Genomic DNA, 22134 nt, shown 5'->3' with positions numbered 1-22134 from the left:
CCCACAGACAGGAGAGAGAGAGAGGAGAGACAGAGAGAGAAGGAGAGACAGAGAGAGAGAGACTATCTACCTGCACCAACAGGTTTATTGTCATAAGTCTGGTTGAGATAACATCATTAAGCTGCATTCTGCCTGCCGTCCAGTAGAGGGCGACTCCTCCGTCTGCAAAAAGAAGTCTGACTGTTTAGAAGTCTATGAGAAAATTATTAGTGACTTCAGTGAATGTTTCAAGTCTCCTTTAATACAGCACAGTGTTTATTTATTAAATTATCATCATATTTAGAGGAAAATAAATACCCCCAGTTGTCTGAGTGCTGAGCCGTGCACCACCAAGACTTAGTTCCAACTTTTTGCCTGAAACTGGAATTAGAGAGGAAAAAAAAGAGTGACGAGGTGATACGCTTTGGAGGACTAGTTAGAAAGTTAAGTCTTAACTTGTGTTGTAAAGGGTCAAAATGTAGTTTTAATATTTCAGTTTATTCTGAGATTCAGTCCGTGAAGTCAGTGAAGATAATTCTTCATATATAAGATTAAAATGGACATTAAATGTATAATTATCTACATATTTGTGTATTTTTTCATTTCTATATTTATTATTTTATTCACATTTATATATTGATTTATAATTGTATTAATTTATACATATTTTATTTTTTTTATTATTATGCATTCAGCTTATTTTACTTTTTGTTTTTATTCTCAGGCCCTAAACAAAATGTTGTGAAAAATATTTTATTATAGAAAAAATAATGAAATCAAATAAAGAAATGAAATCATCAGTGAAGATTAAAATGGAAATTTCAGGTTTTAACAGGGGTCTATTTGTATAAATATAAATATTTAAATATTATAAAATGTGAATAAGAATAGGAGTGCTGTTTGGTTGCTGCCAATCGATTATGATAATTTAATCCAGATTAAAAACACTTTATTCTGCCTGATTCATTCAGTTTATATAAATGAAATAAAGTTACAGCAGTTGTTTTTGAGGTTAGGAACAGAATCTGAGCAGCGGAGGAGCAGATCTCCTCTCGAGCCTACATCTCCCATGATGCACCTGGACAGTCTGTCATTAGAGCCTCCACACCTGCGTTACAGCGTGAGTCAGACTGTCCGTCAGACAGGCCTGATGACGTCACGGTGACATCATCAGGGTTATTTTTTCTGTGTGTGGAGACCGTCTGCTGCCTGAGGAGATCCTGCTCTGATCTGCAGCCTCTGTTTCCATGGTGACCGATGCTCTCTCTCTCTCTCACACACACACACACACACACACACAGACACCTGACAGTGATGTGGTGTGACAGCTAACAGGGAGATCAGAGGGAAACAAAGAGGAAGAAGAGAACAAAGGAATTCAAACTGTGACGAAGAAAAAAGGACGTGGAGGACAAAAAGACTTTTTAAGGACAGAAAATGTGAAAAGTTTAAAGGAAAAGTTCTGATATTTTTATGTGCTGAGAAACTGAAGCTGTTTCTCTGATCTCTTCACCAGACTATATTTGTAAACACAGGAGCTGTTAGATAACAGATAATGTATAATAGAAATAGTTAAAAACAAATAATTTCATACTAAAAAACAAAAAACATCAATTAAAAAAATATAACTTAATAAATAATTAAATTGTTAGATAAATGAATAATCAAGAACTAAGTTACTGCTTATTAAATAATTTAATGCTGATCATTGTTAATAATTAAAATAAATTTGACATTAAATTAAGTCACACAATAACACAAACAGATTGAGCATTTGCTGCTATATATAATATATAATAAAAGGCTTCAATATATCAATATAAAATTCAACACTAAATCACCATAAGATGCTTAACTTAAATAAAAATATATAACTCAATGCTTGATATATAATTAAATTCTTAAAATAAATTAATAAACAATAAGTTATTGCAAAATAAATAATTATTGTGTAACGCATAAATACTTACATTAAATTGGACATATAATGTAGAATTATCTACATATTTATGCAGATTCATTTCTAAATGTATTTTTTCACATTTATATATACATTTATAATTGTAATAATTTCAACATAACAGAATGTCTTTTTTTAAATTATGAATTCAACAAATTTACTTAAAATATTCCTACATGCTTTCTTTTATAATGCTCAGGCCTGAAACAAAATGTAGTGAAATATATTTTATTATAGAAAAAATAATCAAATCAAATTAATGAAGTTGTCTGTGAATATAATTATTGAAATAGAAATTAAATGTATAATTATCTATAGATTTGTATTTGTTAATTTCTATATTTATTAATTTATTCACATTTATATATCAATTTATCATATAAAAATAATTCATGGTTTATAAATATTAATTTATACATATCTGAATGTGGTTTTAAAAATGATGCATTCCATTCATATATAATATTCATACATGTTCTTTATTAGTTTAAATCAAAATAAGTAATGGAGTGGTGAAGATAATTATTCATTTATAAGATTAAAATGGACATTACATTTATAATTATCCACATATATGTGCATCTAATAATTTCTACATTTATTAATTTATTCACATTTATAATTGTATTAATTTATACATTTTCAATGTATTTTAAAAATAATTATGCATCCAGCAAATGTACTTAAAGTAATAGTCATCTTTATTTTACTTTTTTTATTCTATACAATTATATAATTGTATTAATTTCGACATAAAATAATGTATTTTTTCAAATTATGTATTCAACAAATTTACTTAAAGTAATATTCATACAATTTTTTGTAATGCTCAGGCCTGAAAAAAAATGTTGTGAAAAATATTTTATTATAGAAAAAATAATTAGATCAAATAAAATAATGAAATCGTCAGGGAAGATAATTATTCATAAATAAGATTCAAATGGAAGTTTCAGGTTTTAACAGGGTTCTATTTCTATAAATGAATAAATACTATAAAATCTGAATAAGGTGAAGCCACAGGCATCTTCAGTACATACAGTATTCTTTATTGAATGAAGCAAAATAATGAAGAGAATTTAAATCCCCTATTATGAAAATAAATAAATCATTTTCTTTGTCTCACAGAAGCCCAGAACACCACGTGCAGACCATTTCTTCTTCTGCTGTCGTTTTAATTTCCGTTTCAAAACCAGGAGATTTTACTTCCTGCTGACAAGAGTTCGTTCAGCTGAAACACGAGAAACCAGAAAAACATGAGACGCTCCGTTTGGCACGAGATAAATGCTCGCGAAAGAAGAAGAAAAGAGAGACAGAAGCCGAGGGGTTAAATTATAATCAGCAGTGCATTTGGTTCATGTAGGGACGCCGCTATTTTTACCCCCCCCCCCCCAAAAAAATCCCTTCAAAATAAAAGAAAAACAAGAAAATCTCAATGTGCGAGTCAAGCGTTTCCGTGGTAACTAATTACACTTTTCCTTAACGAGCCAACACGCCTGCTGAAAGGCAGAAACTCCCTCCACCCTCTCACTGCTCCCAGCTAGCTGCGCTCCCATCCGCTTTCAATGGGCAGCGATGACCGTGCTAACAATGCTAATGAGACATTTATTTGAACTGAAAGTAAAAAAAAAAAAACAACGTTCCTGCAACATTTTCAGGTGAAGAAGAAGAAGAAGAGATAACTGTTGAGTGTGAGGGGAGTGATGGTGACGTCAGAACAGCTGACCTGCTGTTACATAACAGCTGGAGTGTGTGTGTGTGTGTGTGTGTGGACGGAGAAAGGTGTGTGTATTTGACCTTTACACTCAGGCTTCAGTCCAACAGAGTCAACTTTTCTGGAGCAACATCGCCGTGAAAAAGAGTTTCTGAGTGGAGGCCACACCAGACTTAAGGCAAAATGTTTTATTCACATTCTCATGAAACTGCTTCTGTAGCTTTCCTGGCATTCTTTTACAAACTAGTGCCAAACTTTATTCAAAATTCTACCACTTTTAGAGTGGATTTTAATCAAATTCTGTATAATTGAACTTTACGAAACCTGCCATTCTTTTATCAGCTGGCTGCTTGTCACCAGACTCCACTCAAAATGTAGCTCCTTTTAGGCTCGATTATATTCAGGCTGTTAAACTGGTGCTTTTAAAACGTTTTATGAAGCCATGCATCCGCTGGTACCAGACTTAATTCAAAATTCTGCCAATTTGAGACGAGGCTACAGCTCCTTTAAGAGTTTAATCAACATGTTGAGGCAACTTGTTGCTCAGAAAGTTGCTGGTGGAGTTCAGCCCGATGCTGCTGTACTACTGAACACAGAACTGATACTACACAGTCCTCTTGTACTGTTGCCTGAACAAAACTCAATATTTTCTGACATTTTAGAGATTAAATCAATAATCAGTTTAATGTGAATATGAGTCAGAGTAACAGATAATAAAAAGTAACCATGGATACACTGTAGACATTTAAATCAGACTGATAATGTCAGAGTTAATCTTTAATTATCTCTCGTTTTTAAGCGACACAACAGCAGTACTTAGTACACAGTAACTGGAGTACTGATGTGTAATGAGAAGATTTTTACTTCAGATGACAGATTTGAAAGTTTTGGAATTTAAAAAGATTTTAAGTTTTTAACTGGACTTCAGTACATGAACATAGAGTACTGAGTAGTACTGTGTGTACTTCTACAATTGTGCACTATGTAGTATGCAGTACTTGTGTTTGCAGACTGCAGTATTTGTATGCACGTGTAGTATTTATGATGCAGTATTACAGCGTGTGAGCGTGTGTGTGTGTGTGTGTGTTGATGCAGTTTAAATGTCACAACTGAATCCAGGAGGGTCGGGTCGGGGGGGTCAAAGGTCAGACAGGAAGTGTTGCAGGTCAGGGGTCAGGGCTCTACTGCTCGCCTTCGAACGCGTCCAGGCCGAAGGCGGCGTCCAGGAAGCGCTTCAGCTCCACCAGGTGAGTGTTTTTGTTTCCTGTCGCCGGAGCGGCAGCCGGGCCTCTGCCAGCGTACCTGGGAGACACACACACAGGTCAAAGGTCAGACTACATTTTAACTTGTGTTCGGACCAGAAGTTCTCAAACTTTTCTTTGACCCTCTGGGCCCACTATAATTAACCCCCTTTTTAGACGCTGTGGCCGAAAATGTCCACTTCCAAAAAATGCGATAAAAACTTTACAGATTAATAATTTTTTCCTTTTTTTTCTGCATAAACCCCTTCAACAACTACTGCCCTGCTCAAAACTATCAAATGTTTAAATATTTTTGGCATTTTAACCTTCTAAAACTGCCCCACAAAAAAGTAGTTATTTTCCCCATCATAAATCATTTTTGGCTGGGGTATTGTAAAAGATTAAGAAAAAAATTGATTTTGATGAATTTTTAGTTTTTGTCTAGTGTCAGTTTTAAAAACCCCTTTATGGCCACTTGATGGCAGACATGTCCACTTCCAAAAAACACTATAAAAATACGACATATATATATATTTCTTTTTTTTTTCTTCAAAATTATCAAATATTATATTATTTATATAATGTCAGTAATATTTTTATAGTGTTTTTTGGAAGTGGACTTCAAGTAGCCATAAAGGGGTTTTTACATTATAAATCTGACACTACACAAAAACTAAAAATGCATCAAAATCAATTTTGTTGTTAATCTTTCACATATCCAAGGCTGTGATAAAAACCAATGCCCCAGCCAAAAATCATTATATGGAAAATAACTTTTTTTTCTTTGAAAATCAGTGGCATCATGTAATTAAACTGGCATTTAAAGGGTAAAAATGCCAAAAATATTTAAACATTTGGTAGTTTTAAGCAGGGTGGAAGTTGTTGAAGAGGTTTATGCAGAAAAAAATATTAATCTGTAAAGTTTTTATAGCATTTTTTTTGGAAGTGGACATTTTCAGCCCGAAGGGTCTGAAGGGTAGTAAATTTGTACACAGTGTATTATTGACACATTAGAAAAATTGAAATTTGAATGACAAAATATATCAAAATTATTGCCAAAACATAAGTGAAAAATGACAAATATGTCTGAAAATGTCCCTGGTGGTCCCAGAGGGTTAAAATCACAAAGCACCAGACTTTAAAGGCAGGCATTAAAAATGTACACTGCTTGTGCTTATGTTCTGAAACCCTTCATTCTTAAAATCACAAAGCACCAGACTTCATTCAAAATTTAGCTTGTTTTAACTAGATTTTATCCAATTTCTTGTATAACTGCTTCTCCTTTCAGACACCTGACATTCTTTATCATCTAGTGCCAGACTCCATTCACAATTCTGCTAATTCTGGGAATCCTCATCTACGAGGCTAGAGTGGATGAGGTCATGCTAGAGTGAGAGAGGCTGCGACAGCCTACTCTAGAATTAATGGGACGTACTAACCGACTGTCCCAAAGAGACCAATGAGAACTGTGAGAAGATTTCATTTTTCTGTTCATTTTTCACGTTGTTTTATGGCTGCTTATCAAACTTTTTCTGAAGCCTGCCATCCTTTATCATCGAGTACCAGACTCCATTCAAAATATGGCCAATTTAAGACTGGATTATGTTATAAAATCTTGTACAGCTGCTTGTCCAACGTTTTTAATGAAACACTGCACATCATGATGATGATGGTGATGATGAAGGCTGTTACCAGACGGGTTTTGGCTCTCTGGGTCGTGGTCCTGATGCGAGGCTTCACATAGTCATAGTAACCCTGGTTCTTGTGCTCCTCCTGACACCAAACCAGGTCGGCATTGGAGAAACGCTCAGACTCCTCCTTCACCTGGTCGAACGGGAACGGAGAGAGCTGGAGAGAGAGAGAGAGAGAGAGAGAGAGAGAGAGAGAGAGAGAGAGAGAGGAGAGAGAGAGGGAGAGAGAGTTAGAGAGTTGTTATTTTACATTTTATATTTGTGAATAACATTTTTTTTTTAACAAATTTTTTCTTCTGAATTCTGTTTTAAACGTCATTTTTTCTCAATTTTGTATTTTACAATTTCATTTTTCAAATTCCTGTAATTTAAAATGTATTATTTAAAAATGTATTTTTTTTGGAATTCCACAATTCTGTGTGATATTTTTATTATTTTTCAGAATTTGGGGTTTTAAAATTATTTTATTTCTAAAATCTGTGTTTCACAATGTATTTTTTGTAATGTAAGTGTTTTTTTAAATTTTGTGTTTTAACAATTAACAATAATTTTACAAATTTAATATTTCAAGAAATGCTTATAATTTTGGGGAGAATTACATTTGTGAGAATCACCTCCAGATTTTTTTCATTCAATACAAAAGTGTCAAAAACGAAATAATCCTCCTGCTGAGGACTGATGAGACATTTAAACCATTATGTTACTGAAAAAAGGAACATTTCACACACTTCTGTTTCAGTGTGTGCGTGTGCGCGAGTGTGTGTGTGTGTGTACCTGCTCGATGCGTGCGATGGCCACCGTGTCCTCCATGCCTCGGCTCTTCCTCTCTTTGGTCAGCTCGTAGTAAACCTTCCCAGTGCAGAAGATCAGACGCTTCACCCCCTCAGGACGCTCCGCCGCCACGCCACGCTCCGGGATCAGACGCTGGAAGTTAGTCCCTGCAGGAGGATGAGGAGGAGAAGGAGGAGGAGAGACAGGAGGAGAAGGAGGAGGGGGAGGAGGAGCAAGGGGGGGGGGGGGGGGGGGGGGGTGGAGAGGGGGGGAGTAGGAGGAGAGAGAAGAGGAATAGGAGGAGAGAGGAGATGGAGGAGGGGATGAGAAGGGGAGAGAGAGAGTGAGAGAAGAGGAGGAGCAGGAGCAGAGGGGAAGAGGAGGAGAGGGAGGAGCAGGAAAGAGAGAGAGAGAGGAGGAGGATAGAGAGAAGAGGAGGAGGAGGAGGAGGAGGGGAGAGAGACAGAGAGAGAGAGAGAGAGAGAGAGGAGGTGGAGGAGGAGCAAGAGAGAGAGAGAGAGAGAGAGAGAGAGGAGGAAAGAGAAAGGAGGAGGAGCAACACAAGGTCAGAAGGAGCCCTCTATAATTCTCTTATTAACTGATGGATGAACGATGATGTTGTTACCGGGCAGCATCTCGTCGAAGCTGCCGCGGGCCTCGGGGTGACGCAGCAGAGATTTGGGTGTGAAGACGATCAGCTGGAGGAACAAACAGGAAGCTCGTCAGCTCAAACACACAGGATTTCAAAAATAAAAGTCCATAAATAAAACAGAAACATTGTAAAAGCAGAGAACCTGATGATTCAGACTCGTTCAGGTTTTATTTCAGATTTCAGTCTGAAGGAAATACTGACATCAAAATGAACTGAAAGTACCAAAAGTAGAACTAAGAAACTGTGTGTGTGTGTGTGTGTGTGTGTGTGTGTGTGTGTGTGTGTGTGTGTGTGTGTGTGAGTGTGTGTGAGACTCACAGGCTTCCTGTAGGGCAGCAGGATCTGTCGTCTCAGAACATGAAAGTAGTTTGCAGGATTTGAACAATTCACCACGATCCAGTTACAGTCGTACAGCTGACGCACTGCAAAGTCCTCAGAGAGGGTCTGGGGAAGAGGAGGAGAGGGGAGGGGGGAGGAGAAGGAGGAGGAGAGGGGGACGAGGAGGAGAGGAGGACGAGGAGGAGGAGGAGAGTGGTGATGGGAGAGGAGTAGAGGGGGAAGAGGAGGAGCAGAGGGGGGAGGAGGAGGAGAGGAGGAAGAGGAAAAGAGAGGAGTAGCAGGAGGAGAGGGGGGGGGAGGAGGAGGAGGAGGAGGAGGAGAAGAAGGAGGAGGAGAGGAGCAGGAGAAGAAGGAGAGTGGTGGAGGAGGAGGAGAGAGGAGAAGAACATGTAAAATGTGTGACTTGTTCATCCTGTTAGACTCTTCCTTCCACTTTCACAATAAAAGCTGTGACAGTTTTTCACCAGCAGATGGAGACCAACAGCAGTCTTTAGCAGACTTTAACTTTGAAAAGGCCTGGCGGTTGGATGTGAGCGTTTCCTGTTAAAAAGTGAGTTTTTACCGGCATGACGTCGGGGTCGTCGTTGCACATCTGCAGGAATCTCTCCGGACGAGCTGAAGAATGTTCTGGACCCTGCACACACATATAACAAAGGAGGAGGAGGAGACAGGGGAGGAGGAGGAGAGAGAGGAGGAGGGGGAGGAAAGAGAGGAGGAGGGGGAGAGATGGGAGGAGGAGAGAGGAGGAGACAGAGAAGGAGGACCAGTACAGGAGGAGGAGGAGAAGAGAGGAGGAGGAGAGAAAGGAGGAGGAGGTGGAGGAGAGAGGAGGAGGAGGAGGAGAAGAGAGGAAGAGCAGGAGAAACACATGAAAGTTTGTGTTGAGGCTGCAGCAGTCTGACACATAAAGCTGTGACTGTGTGTGACTCTGTGTATAATACTAATAATAATAATATTACAAGCGTCTTTCTAACACTCAAGGACACTGTACAATAGTTTAAACAAGACAAAACAGGGAACGAAAACAAGACACAAAATTTTTTTTTAAAAAAACAGAGAAAGAGCGGTGTGGTTTCAGAAAAGAATAAAACAAAGGAAAAAAGAAATGCAGTGCAATGGAACGGAGTAAGTAATTGGAACAGATGAGTTTTGAGTCTGGATTTGAACAGTGGGAGAGAGTCTGTGTTTGAGATGTCCGGTGGGAGGGAGTCCCAGAGTTGGGGGGCAGAGTGGCTGAAGGCTCTGCGGGTGGAGGGTACAGAGAGGAGGATGGAGGAGGAAGATTGGAGGGAACGGGAGGAGGTGGCAATGTGGAGGAGATGGGACAGTCAAGGAGGGGCGAGGTTGTGGATGGCCTTACAGGTGGAGAGGAGGACTTTATAGATGATGCAAGATTTGACTGGAAGCCAGTGGAGTCGCTGGAGGACGGGGTGATGTGGTGGAATGAGGGTTTAGTGAGGATGTTAGCAGCAGGAGAGAGTTGCAGTAGTCGATGTCTGTGTGTGACTGTGTTCTGTGTGTGTGTGTGTGTGTGTGTGTGTGTGTGTGTGTGTGTGTGTGTCTCTTACCATGCCCTCCATGCCGTGTGGCAGCAGCAGCACGATGCCGTTCTGTCTGACCCACTTGGCCTGGCCGGGACAGATGAACTGGTCGATGATGCACTGAGCCGTGTTGTGGAAGTCTCCGAACTGAGCCTCCCACAGGATCAGAGCGTTGGGACTGGCCATGGCAAAGCCCAGCTCGAAGCCTGCACACACAGAGAAGATGAGACAGGTCGCTTAGAGTAAACCAGCTCACACACACAGACACAGGTGAGTCAGTCCAGGATGTGTGTGAGGTGTGTGTGACTGACCGAGGACGCCGTACTCTGACAGCGAGCTGTTGCAGACGGTGTAGGGCGCCTGGTCGGGGGACAGGTGGTTCATGGGGATGCAGATCCTTTTGTCCACGTTCTGGTCGTGGAGGACGTGATGACGGTGGCTGAGAGGGGACAAACACATTTCGGTTTTTGTCATGGCTGTTTTATTTATTCAAGAGAAAATACAGACAAATAAAAAACATATATGTGTCTATATACACACACAAACACAGACACAGACACACACACACACAGACACACACAATCATACAAAATACAAAATAATAGCAGTCCAATGTGACTAACCAGACTAATCCAGGTTTTTAGTATATTTTTTATTGCTACATGGCAAACAAGGTACCAGTAGGTGCAGTATTGGCGTAAGACCCAGCATTGGTGATATGCACCTCTATTTATGTATTTATTTAGCCTGTTTGTTTGTTTGTTTACTAATTTATTCTATTTCTTATTACTTGCTTATCTTCCAACTCAATACTTGACTTCTAGCAGTTCCCTATAACACTCCAGGAATAGTGGTCCTGAGGACTAATGGTTTGTAGGTGTGGCTAATGAGGGATGCTTATGTTTATGTTGGATCACTATGAAAAATGTACATTGTTTGAACATGTATGTATATGTGATGGGATAAAAAAAAGTAAAATTCTATAAAAATATCTGAGAAAAAAATATGATAAATAATAAACTGAAAATTAGAATAATGTAATACGAAAAAAAATAATAGACTGATAATTAATAAATAAATAAAATATATATAGAATAAATATATATATATATAAAAAAAAAAAACTACAAGTGCTACTTGGTGATAAAAGAGCTAAAATAGCTCCTGTTCCTTGATTAGCAGATAGCATCAGTGCTGAACCTTCCTGTGACGGAAGCAGTTACAGGATCTGTGAGTTTCACCTGAAGGTTCCTCGCTCCACGTCCTGCCCCGACAGTCTGATGTGGATCCCCTCCTTCAGCAGCGAGCCGAAGGCCATGTACTCCCCCAGAGCCCAGTCCACGGTCCGGTTCTTCACCATCTCAGCCCGGCCCTTCAGGATCCTGCTCAGACCTGCAGCCACAGACAGTCAGGTCAAACCCTGAGCGCTCTGAACGCTTACAGACAACAGATTACTGGTAGAAATAAATAAAAAAATAAATGAATAAAGAGTTAGAGAGGTGGGACCTCCGTGGATGGTGAAGTCCTCCACAGGGACAGACGAGGCCACGCTTCCAATGTGGTTCAGGTTCTCCTCGGTCAGACCAGTTGACGGGCAGCTCATTGACTTGGGCTGTCCGTCCAGAGTGAAAAAACCTGAACAACAACAACAACAACAACAAGTCAACAAGCTGACAGAGAACCACGAACAACAACAAAACACGTCAACAACAACTCTCTCATTAAACTGTGATTGATCTCCTCCTCTCTCCTCTCTCCTCCTCCTCCTCCTCTCACCAGGCCAGGGGGAATCCAGCCAGTGCTTGATGTGGAGGATCTTCTCGTCTTTGGAGCGAGCGTACGCCTCCTCACAGATCTTGTCATATTTGGAAATCTCCTCCTGCAAACAGACACAGAGGACAGTTTAAATAGAGTTTGGAGACTTTAGTAACTTTGCAGATTCAGATTGTAAACAGTGATAAAACAAGACAATATATTGCAAAAACAGGACTAAAAATGTGTTTTTCCTCTCAGAGACCTGTATGTACATGTTTTTTATACTGATGCATTAGATGCTGTAGAAACAGGAACCTAAGCAATGTTTTGGAAACCAAAAGTTTGAGCACTTTTTTTGGAATTTGGCATCCTGGGAGATGCAGGAAACCACAAACTGATGACGCTGATTTCCCAGTCTTTAGTTCGCTCTGAGGTGGAAAATGTTGGACTTTCTTCAACTTTTTACTTCACTACATTTACTTGATAACTTTTTGCAGATTCTGATTTTTAAAATGAAAGATTGATTCTGTGACACAACAAGTTAGGGGAAAATTTAACAATTTCCAAGTAATAAAAAGATATTAAGTCATAATAACGTTAAAAATGTTTTGTTATAACAGGGAAAAGATGCTGTTAAAGAACAAAAAACTGATGCTCTTATTCTGAAATCCTGGGAAGCGCAGGAAACCACAAACTGCAGAAGAATATGCATGTATGTTTGTCTGTCTGTCTGTGTGTGTGTGACAGGATGATCCTGCTGTACCTGTCTCCTATGTGTGTGTGTGTGTGTGTGTGTGTGTGTGTACGAGAAGACAACCCTGCTGTACCTGTCTCCTGTGTGTGTGTTACTTTTGTGTATTTTTTCCCCCCGCCCCTACAACTCCGTCAACTCTGATACAATTTTACCCTTTTCTTTTCTTAAACACGTTGGATTTCTTGAGTGTACCATGGAATTACACCCTTCTGACCTCTTGTCCAATTCATCTGTGTCAATCATCTAATTTGATTGTGAGGTCTGTACTTATGTACTTCTAACAGTTATCCATATTAATTACATATCAGTTACGTATTGCCCTTTATATGTGAGGGAGCTTTGTTGTGTGCGTTTTCGGAGCTGTGGAGTTTGTGTGTCGTTTCCTTTATTCTACTGGCTCTTTGTTTTCCATTCCAGGTCAAAGGAGCAATCAGATATCAGAATGGGTCTGTGAAGAGGTGTTTTTCCAGGCTTTCGATTTCGGGTCTGATTAGGGTCTCACTTAAAAAGTCGGCGGCCAGAGGTCCCAGTGGACTGCAGAGAGTTTTCGACTGGGGGCTGGCGAGGTGATCTGAGCCGCAGACGTTCTTGTATGGGGGACTGTTCAGCCGCGGGCTGATCTGAGTCATCGACCCGAAAGACGTGCTGTGGGATCGCCTGGCTGTTTACAGACTTGTTGAAGAGTTTTGCCTGGTTTTTGGGATAAACCAGATGGTTTTGACGGCCGAGTGTAATTCTGCAGAAAGTCCTGCCCGGACACGAATTGTGATTTTGTGATGCAGCGGAAATAGAAGGCTGTAAAATTCAGAGAGATGCGTTTGTGTTGTGATAAGTAACTAAAACGAGAGAACCGTGGTCGCCACTCCCAGGGCCCAGGCGAGACAGACTCACGGATCTTTTGTGCTTTTGTCTAGACGAGTTTAATGTATACGTGGAGGTCATCCACTAGTTAAAGAGGACGACACCAGCTGTGGGGCGAAGTACCGTAAATACACGGGAAACGTATCTTCAGTGGTGGTCAGAATCTGCGCATTGGTTGCGCCAAATAAAATATTTCCTCTCTGAATGGTAAAGGGCAATAAGTAATCAATATGCTATTGATGTATAACTGTTAGAACCAATTGACACTGACAACGACCGGACTGACTTGTACCCTGTATATATAAAACATTCTAACGGCATATAAAACATCACATATAAAACATTCTAACCCATTCACTCATATCATGTTAAATGCTCCATATGTAATTAAATGTTAATTGCCTGCTGCTGGTTTAACAAGTATTTTCTAGTGTTTGTATTAATGTAATTTGTGCTGGCAAATTGTCTTGTGAATTCTGTAAGATTATCATAAGTAAAAATATCACTGTAAATAATAGGAGAGAATCAGATGCAGAGCCAGTAGAATAAAGGAAACGACACACAACAAAGCTCCCTCACATATAAAGGGCAATACGTAACTGATATGTAATTAATATGGATAACTGTTAGAAGTACATAAGTACAGACCTCACAATCAAATTAGATGATTGACACAGATGAATTGGACAAGAGGTCAGAAGTGTGTAATTCCATGGTACACTCAAGAAATCCAACGTGTTTAAGAAAAGAAAAGTCTAAATACCAAAGTGAACAAATCCCAGACTGACTCATACTAAGGAACCTGACTGACTGACGTTATATTTTTACTTAAAAGTGTTATATTTTAATTTTTCTGTTTCTGTTATGAAGTTCAATATGTTTTTATATATGTGATTTGAACAGGCACATTGTGTTACGAGACAATATGTAAATACTTGTTTATATGTAAATACATGTTGTACATACATGCTGAGCTAAAGTTAATAAGGGGTTAAATGCTCTAAGCAGGGAACAGGAAGAGACACACAAACTCTGACCACACTGACAGAGCGCACACACATACACACACATACACTGGAAGCACACGCACACACCTTCAGGAAACACACACACACAATACAACGGCATTCACAGAGAGCACACACACATTCCCCCCGCCCCTACAACTCCGTCAACTCTGATACAATTTTACCCTTTTCTTTTTTTCCCAAGAAAGAAAGTTATTAGCTAGAGGTTTTTGGATTTAAATGAGCAGATAGGCCTATAATAAGAATTTTAAACAACTCCTAGAACTGTTTGGATTAATTTTAGACTATAAAGTGATAGTAAACTTTTGTTTGATTAGAAATGACATCTCACAATACCAAAGATGATTTTACCCACGACATGTTAATGATTCTGATGTCCCAACTCCACAGTTCTGGAGACTGTGGAAGGGGGGAGTTTGGAAATTATAAAAAGCTTGATGCTTTGCCGCTTGCTTTCTTGCAACGAACAGAGCATGATATAATAATGCTAACCACCTATGCCAAAACAAAACGATTACTTGCTCCCTATAAAAGACCCTCGCTTGAGCAGTCGCAAGCTGAGATAACATGACGCAACTAACAGCGAGCCAGAGATCAACCAGTCTAGAGGAAGACGGTGAGAGACAGCGATCAGGACGGCCAACAGCAGTCCAGGAGGAAGAAACACCACCTGGTGTCCTCTGAAGACAACAGACACAAGGACAGTATGGTTCAATATAGACAATACTGGAAAATGATTGTGATGCACGATAAGAATGAAAACATTTTGTTGTTGATGTTGCCAAGGCAACTGGGACAGCCTATGGAGAAGCTGAAGGGCCCTAACGAGGCTTCATGTGATCCAGGAGGCTCTTAGCAGAGAGGCAGCAGGCTGCAGGAGGACCACACCCAAATCACTAAAGATGAGTACGATGCAACACACACACCAACCCAGACAGTGCTGACCCACACTAACATTCACACTTCATACACACAAGAACATGTCACACCAACACTATAGATAAAGCACATAGAACATTCACATTTCAAACAGTCAGGAACATGTTAAATAGGTTTATCCCAGATTTATAGATTATATCCCAGGGAGAGACAGAGCTATTTAGGAGGCCACACAGACTTCAAGTTACACAAAGTTATCCTGCTCACCTCACAAGCTGACACACCAACATGTTATAGTAGATTATAAAACACATATTGAATGTTTGCAAATGCTGGATTTCTGAATGCTGAAGGATGTGATATGACTGTAAACTGGAAAATGACTTTGGTTTATTATCATAGTTCTCACATGTCAAATGACTCTACCCCTCATAGATATACTAGTACAGTTTGAAAATCACATTACAATAAATCAAAGTTGCCAGGATTTGAATATGACCAGCCCAGTTAATTCTGCACGGACAGGATGTGTAGGAATGACACAGTGAACACTGAGCTCTCAGGAGCTGCTGGTGGTGTATGAAGGAGGAAGAGACTCTCAACATTAGAGGAATGTGTGGAGAGCTATGGAGAAACAACCACTCACACCAAATGCTAAAATGTCCTTAAACCTGCAACTATCCCCACTACGTTAAAGGCTCAGGATGAGTCCAGGGCCGGTCTGAAGTCCAGACTTCTCTTGATCATAAATAATAAAAATGTTAACTGGTAACTGTCACATAAGTGAAATCCTGAAGGTGATGAGGGAGCAGCCGCATGTTACCATGGCAGGACAGAACAGACAGGTGTTTAGTATGTAGTTAGCTGTAGTTTGAGAAATATTATTGTATATTAATTTACATTTTACATAGCAGAATGCTGGTAGGGGGGAGTCTGTCAGGGGATTGGGCGAACCAAATTTTAGAGTAATGAGGAGCCGTTTTGGCTAAGGCATTAATCAGTTTAATTCTGGTTTCCTTTGACATGTTGCATCGTATCCATGCTGAAGAGATGGAGTCTGAGACAAACGGACCTGTTTCTACCGCCTGCCTACATGATGACAGAGACATTTCAGACTATATGGCAGAGTGTGAAGGGCTTTAAAAACATGGCAAATGGACAATCCAGGAAAAAGGTAATGGAACATTTAGCAGCGTCACAATGAAGGAACTTGGACTGAGCAGAGGACATCGAGGGACGCCTGAAGGAACGGAAGGGCACCACACAAACGGTTTTGTTTTTTGTTTTGTTTACAGGATACGACCGTATATTAACTTTAAATATATTGTAACACAGTTACACAGTAATGTTCAGCAGTACACATTTTATACAGATAATATCCTCCATAGTTATGTGACTTGATTCGTCTATAATACTCAATTAATTTGACTTGTGTTGTGTCTTAAATGTAACATTGTATTGGTTTGGTAATCCTGTTCAGTGATGTGGTGACATGTATCAGTGTTCGACTTTCCTCATAAACATGACAGCCTGTATGAGGTTTTCACCAACTGTACACTGAGCAGCATCTTACAGAACATACAGAAGTATTTATCAATGTTTATAATCCACTTGGGTATCTCATAATAATTAATCAAGGTATTTGGTGAAGGTTTGCTCATAACCATTAGAAAGTGTCTTACTTTGTTGATGTGTTGTACATTTTATTGAAAATGTATATATAGATACTAGTATATCAAACTCCTATTTGTCCACAAAGCAATTTATTGCAGGAAAGTCCCCACACCCAAAAGGAAAAAACTCACTAGCCAAACCTGCCTAATGTTTCCTGTTTAATTTTTAAATCTCCTTAGAGGTACCATGTTTATATAGAAACACACTTCTTCCAAATTAATTCCTGTAGATGTTGCTAATGGATATCTCCATTAAAGGGGGGATATGTCGTAGAATTAATTTGAAGATGTATTAAAATATCTGACATATAGCAGTTTAAATATGCATCAAATATGTTTTGATAAACACACAGAAATCTGACCAACAGTCAGTCTCTTTACAGGAAACTTCTGCTTGATTGAGATATGAGCAGCTCTGATTTGGGAAATCCCAAGTGTGCTCTTATATCAAGTATTCTTCATAACAGGAAATTACAGGACGTTGACCCTTAGTAACACAGAAACAATGACACACCAACCTGAAAAGTAAAAAGAGAGAAACTGGGTCTAGTCTCTCAGTGTTGTTCTGACCGTTGGATGCGTTGCATCATCTGATTTTAATGTCTGCTAAATAAATCCCGCACAAGGCTGTGATTCGAATCTATCTGTTCGTCAAGTGTTTTCTTTAAAGATTTTCTACAACAATAACTTTTTGCAGATTCTGATTTTTAAAATGAAAGATTGATTCTGTGACACAACAAGTTAGGGAAAATTTAACAATTTCCAAGTAATAAAAAGATATTAAGTCATAACAAAGTTAAAAATGTTTTGTTATAACAGGGAAAAGATGCTGTTAAAGAACAAAAAACTGATGCTCTTATTCTGAAATCCTGGGAAGCGCAGGAAACCACAAACTGCAGAAGAATATGCATGTATGTTTGTCTGTCTGTCTGTGTGTGTGTGACAGGATGATCCTGCTGTACCTGTCTCCTATGTGTGTGTGTGTGTGTGTGTGTGTGTGTGCGTACGAGAAGACAACCCTGCTGTACCTGTCTCCTGTGTGTGTGTTACTTTTGTGTATTTTTTGTGTGTGTGTGTTACCTCGTACTCCTGGCGGCCCACGGCTCCCTCTGCAATCAGTTTCTCGGCGTATTTCTGCAGAACAGGTTTCTGCTTCTTGATCTGTTTGTACATCAGCGGCTGAGTGAACATCGGCTCATCCATCTCGTTGTGACCCATCCGACGGTAACACACCTGCACACACACACACAGATTAATAACATATTCCAACAATAATGCATCAATCCATAAGGTGAATAACCCCTCCCCAGCCTGAGGTCTGCAGAGTGTTCCTCTCTTGACTCGCCCTGTCCTCTCACTCCTCGGAAAGTACTCAAGTCCTCCCCCGGACTCGGTGCGTGCCACCAGAACTTCTCTACGGGCATCAGAAAAGAAGTGACAGAAATGTAAACACCATGAGGGTCGATGCAACTACCAAGCTCTTCTTGCTGCCTTCTCGTCCTTGACCTCCACCGAAAAAAGCTCTTTCCATCAGACCAAGATCCAATCCTCATTTTCCAACCAGAAGAAGCTCTACTCCATCTTTACAAACCTCCTGGTCCCACCATCCCCCCCTCCTCCTTCCTCCCTCCATCTGAGCCATTTTGTCAACCACTTCTTTAAAAAAAAAAATTGAGGACATAAGCTCCTCATTTACCCATCCAGTTCCGCAACTCGCCTCTCCTCCTTCCTCGTCATCATCTCCCACTCAGCATTCACTTCACTATCTCCTCCTCAAGTGCTTAGCCTTGTGACCTCTGCCTGTCTCACCACCTGTCCACTGGATCCCATCACTTCCCACCTGTTCCAGTCTATTGCTCCGGACCTCCTTCCTTTCCTCTCTCATCTCATCAACACTTCCTTGACTACTGGCTGCTTTCCTAACTCTCTGAAGGAAGCAAGGGTGAATCCTCTCCTAAAGAGATCCACCCTCGACCCATCTTTAGTGGACAACTACAGACCCGTCTCCTGCCGTTCCTCTCCAAAACTCTGGAACGGGCTATCTTTACTCAACTCTCCTCCCATCTTCATGGGAATAATCTCCTTGACCCTCACCAGTCTGGTTTCAAGAAGGGCCCCTCAACAGAGACTGCCCTTCTCACTGCGACTGAACAGCTTCACAAAGCGAAAGCGGCCTGTCTCTCATGTGTGGTGGTCCTACTGGACCTTTCTGTTGACCATCAGATCCTCATCTCCACCCTTCACCACCTGGGAGTATCTGGCTCTGCCCTCTCTCCAGTCAAGTCCAGGACCGCACCTTTCGTGTGACTTGGAAGGGTTCTGTGTCAGAACTGCTAACGGTTCAGGTCCTGCTTACATCCAGGATCTTGTCAAACCCTACACTCCTGCCCGTCCTCTCCGCTCTGCATCAGCTAAACAGCTGGAGACTCCCTCCCTACGTGGGTCAACTCGCCTCAAAACCACTTCCAGACTTTTCTCTGTCTTGCCTCCCAAATGGTGGGACGAGCTCCCCACTGACATCAGGACCTCAGACAGCCTGGACATCTTCCACCGCAGGCTGAAGACCTACCTCTTCCAACAATACCTTGGTTAAGTCATGGTCACCTCAATAAAAACAAACAAAACAAACAAAAACTTCTTCTTCTGTAGCGTACATCACTCCTGTAGCGGTTACAGTTGGCTCTTAAAGTTCTGTTCTGACTTGGTTCCTGTTGTCTGAGGCTAGAACCATCAGGTTGAATCATTTATTGTAAGTCGCTTCGGACAAAAGCGTCAGCCAAATGACATGTAATGTAATGAAATTTAATGTAATGTAATGTTTGAGCGCGGCGTGTGACTGACCAGGTCGACCACCACGTCCTTGTGGAATGTGGCCCTCCACTCGGCGGCCACCTTGCAGACATAGATGACGGCCTCAGGGTCATCGGCGTTCACGTGGAAGATCGGGGCGTTGACGACTCGAGCCACGTCGGTGGGATACGGCGAGGAGCGAGCCATACGGGGATCTGTGGTGAAACCGATCTGTAGAGGAGACGAGAGGTCAGAGTCAGTCTGCACTGAGAGTCTGTGTGTGTGTGTGTGTGTTTGTGTGTGTGTGTGTGTGTGTGTGTGTCTCTATTTCTCTGTGTGACCTGGTTGTTGACCACCACGTGCACGGTGCCGTGCGTGGTGTATGAGGGCAGGTCTGACAGGTGGAAGGTCTCGTAGACGATGCCCTGTCCGGCGAACGCTGCGTCTCCGTGCAGCAGGATGGACATCACCTGGAATCAAACACACGGTTCAGAGACAGAAACTCTCCCTCAGCCCCGGACGACCCCCCATGCTGCTCCTGTGTCAGTCTGACCCGGTTCCCCTCGTTGTCCCCGCAGTAGAACTGCTCGGCTTTGGTCTTGCCCTGCACCACGGGGTCCACCGCCTCCAGGTGGGACGGGTTGGCCACCAGAGACAGCGTGATGTTCCTGTCCGTCACGCGGTTGATGCGGCGATGGTACATCCCCAGGTGGTACTTCACGTCTCCAGAGCCCTGAGGACACACACACACACAGCACCGCTCACTGAAATATAACAGCCCTCACTGTGACTGAAGTCAGATACAGGTGCAAGTTAAATTAGGATAGAAAAGTTTATTTATGTCCCAAATTCAATTCAAAAAGTGGAAATAAAACATTATAGAGATCCATTTAGGCCTGTCACGATAATTACTACATCGACTTGTCGTTCCATATATGAAAATGGACACAGTATTTTTTTTCTGGACTCAATAAATTGTTGTTTACATGTGTGATTTTTTGCGTTTTTTGTGTTTAAAGTAATGATGTAAATGTTTGACAGGCAGCACAAATTGCCGAAATTGTTCTTATATTTCCCAAGCAGCCGTTCCAGCTGTTAATATGTTATTTTAATAATAAAATAATATAATACATAATGATTATCTCATTGCCTGAAAGTCTATTTTATTTGTTTTGGTTGAAGTTTATTTATTTATGTTTTATTTATCTTGGATATTTTAATATTTCTTTTCCACATTTCAATTACGATGCTTAATATTCTCGAGATTTAAAATGAATCGCTGTGGAAAAGGACGTATTTATTATTATGATTCTGTTTTAATATCATTATAAAACTAAAACAACATCAATACAATGATACTATTGTTTATCCTGATAGTTTTTGGGAAAATACATCATCCTAAAAAATGTGTTATTGTGACAGGCCTAGATCCATTACACACAGAATGAAACATTTCATGTCTGAATTTATTTAATTTCTTCTCATTATAATGAATATGGCTTACATTTAATGAATACCTGAAATTCACTGTCTCAAATTATTTTTAATATTAAAAAAGACCAATTTTAAAAAGTATGTTTAATATGGAAATGTTGGCCTCTGAAAAGTCTGTTCATTTATATGACTCAATACTTGGTTGGGGCTATTTGACTTGAACTACTGGAAATGGACTTTTCATCATATTCTAATTTATTGATTTATATCCTGTATAAGCTGTTGTGGAATCGAGGTTCCAGTGATTTACACCTGGTTTAAGTTTTACACTGGAACAAAGATGTTGATACAGCGAACACAGTGGTGGATTAAAAGGAATGTTTTTTTTTTTTCTTTTAAAGATTATTTTTGGGCATTTTACTGCTTTATTAGATAGTCACAGATAGAAAGGGGGAGACAGAGTGGAAGACATGCGGCTGGATTCGAACCCGGGTCCGCAGCGGCAAGGACTCAGCCTTAATGGTACGCGCTCTACCAGTGTGAGCCACCAGGACGCCCTAAAAGGAATGTTTTCTCAACAAGAATTACAATTAAATAAATAAAATGACAGCATTTATCACAGCCAGAAACTGTAAAAAAAAAAAAAAAAAAAAAAAAAAAACTGAAATTATTTCCAGATTTTGAACTTTCCGAGGGTCCTTGAACGAGCCGTTTGTGAACAACACTTCCATCAGGAAAACTAACCAAATCTGAGCCTGAAAGGTTGATATTTGACAATAACAATAACCAGTTACCTTCCCGCTGGTCTCTCGAGAACTCCTTCTCTGGTTATTTCCAGAACATTCAGTATTACAGTAAGTCATAATAACAGCAAAAGGTAAATTACCTCGTCAGCAGATTCCAGTTTGGAGTCAAACTGGCAGAAGATCTGCTCCAGCTCTTTACGGATCACGTTGGCCAAAACATTCAGACGACCCCTGAGGAGAAGAGAGACGTCAGACACCAGACGTGTGTGTGTGTGTTTACGCATGTAAGCTTCTGTGTGTGTGTGTGTCTGTGTGTTCATGTGTGTGTG

At 40.3% G+C, this 22134-nt stretch overlaps 1 protein-coding gene across 1 annotated transcript in view; it reads right to left on the bottom strand.

The window, feature by feature from the left end:
• Window positions 1-2964: 2964 nt before the first annotated feature.
• Window positions 2965-22134, bottom strand: part of ogdha (oxoglutarate dehydrogenase a) — a 48470-nt gene continuing 29300 nt past the window's right edge. Inside the window, 17 exon segments of the mRNA XM_059336204.1 lie at window positions 2965-4952; window positions 6584-6606; window positions 6608-6739; window positions 7357-7520; window positions 7979-8051; window positions 8324-8449; window positions 8907-8978; window positions 9913-10091; window positions 10197-10324; window positions 11127-11277; window positions 11392-11520; window positions 11662-11764; window positions 17916-18068; window positions 19677-19856; window positions 19967-20095; window positions 20179-20358; window positions 21946-22036. Of these exon segments, the coding sequence (XP_059192187.1) occupies window positions 4832-4952; window positions 6584-6606; window positions 6608-6739; window positions 7357-7520; window positions 7979-8051; window positions 8324-8449; window positions 8907-8978; window positions 9913-10091; window positions 10197-10324; window positions 11127-11277; window positions 11392-11520; window positions 11662-11764; window positions 17916-18068; window positions 19677-19856; window positions 19967-20095; window positions 20179-20358; window positions 21946-22036 (2134 nt within the window). The 3' untranslated portion in view covers window positions 2965-4831.

The sequence above is a fragment of the Centropristis striata genome, chromosome 7 (genome assembly GCF_030273125.1).
Source record: "Centropristis striata isolate RG_2023a ecotype Rhode Island chromosome 7, C.striata_1.0, whole genome shotgun sequence".
In the NCBI taxonomy this organism is placed as follows: Eukaryota; Metazoa; Chordata; class Actinopteri; order Perciformes; family Serranidae; genus Centropristis; species Centropristis striata.
The sequence above is the reverse complement of the archived record's forward strand: the minus strand, read 5'-3'. Positions and strand labels throughout refer to the sequence as shown.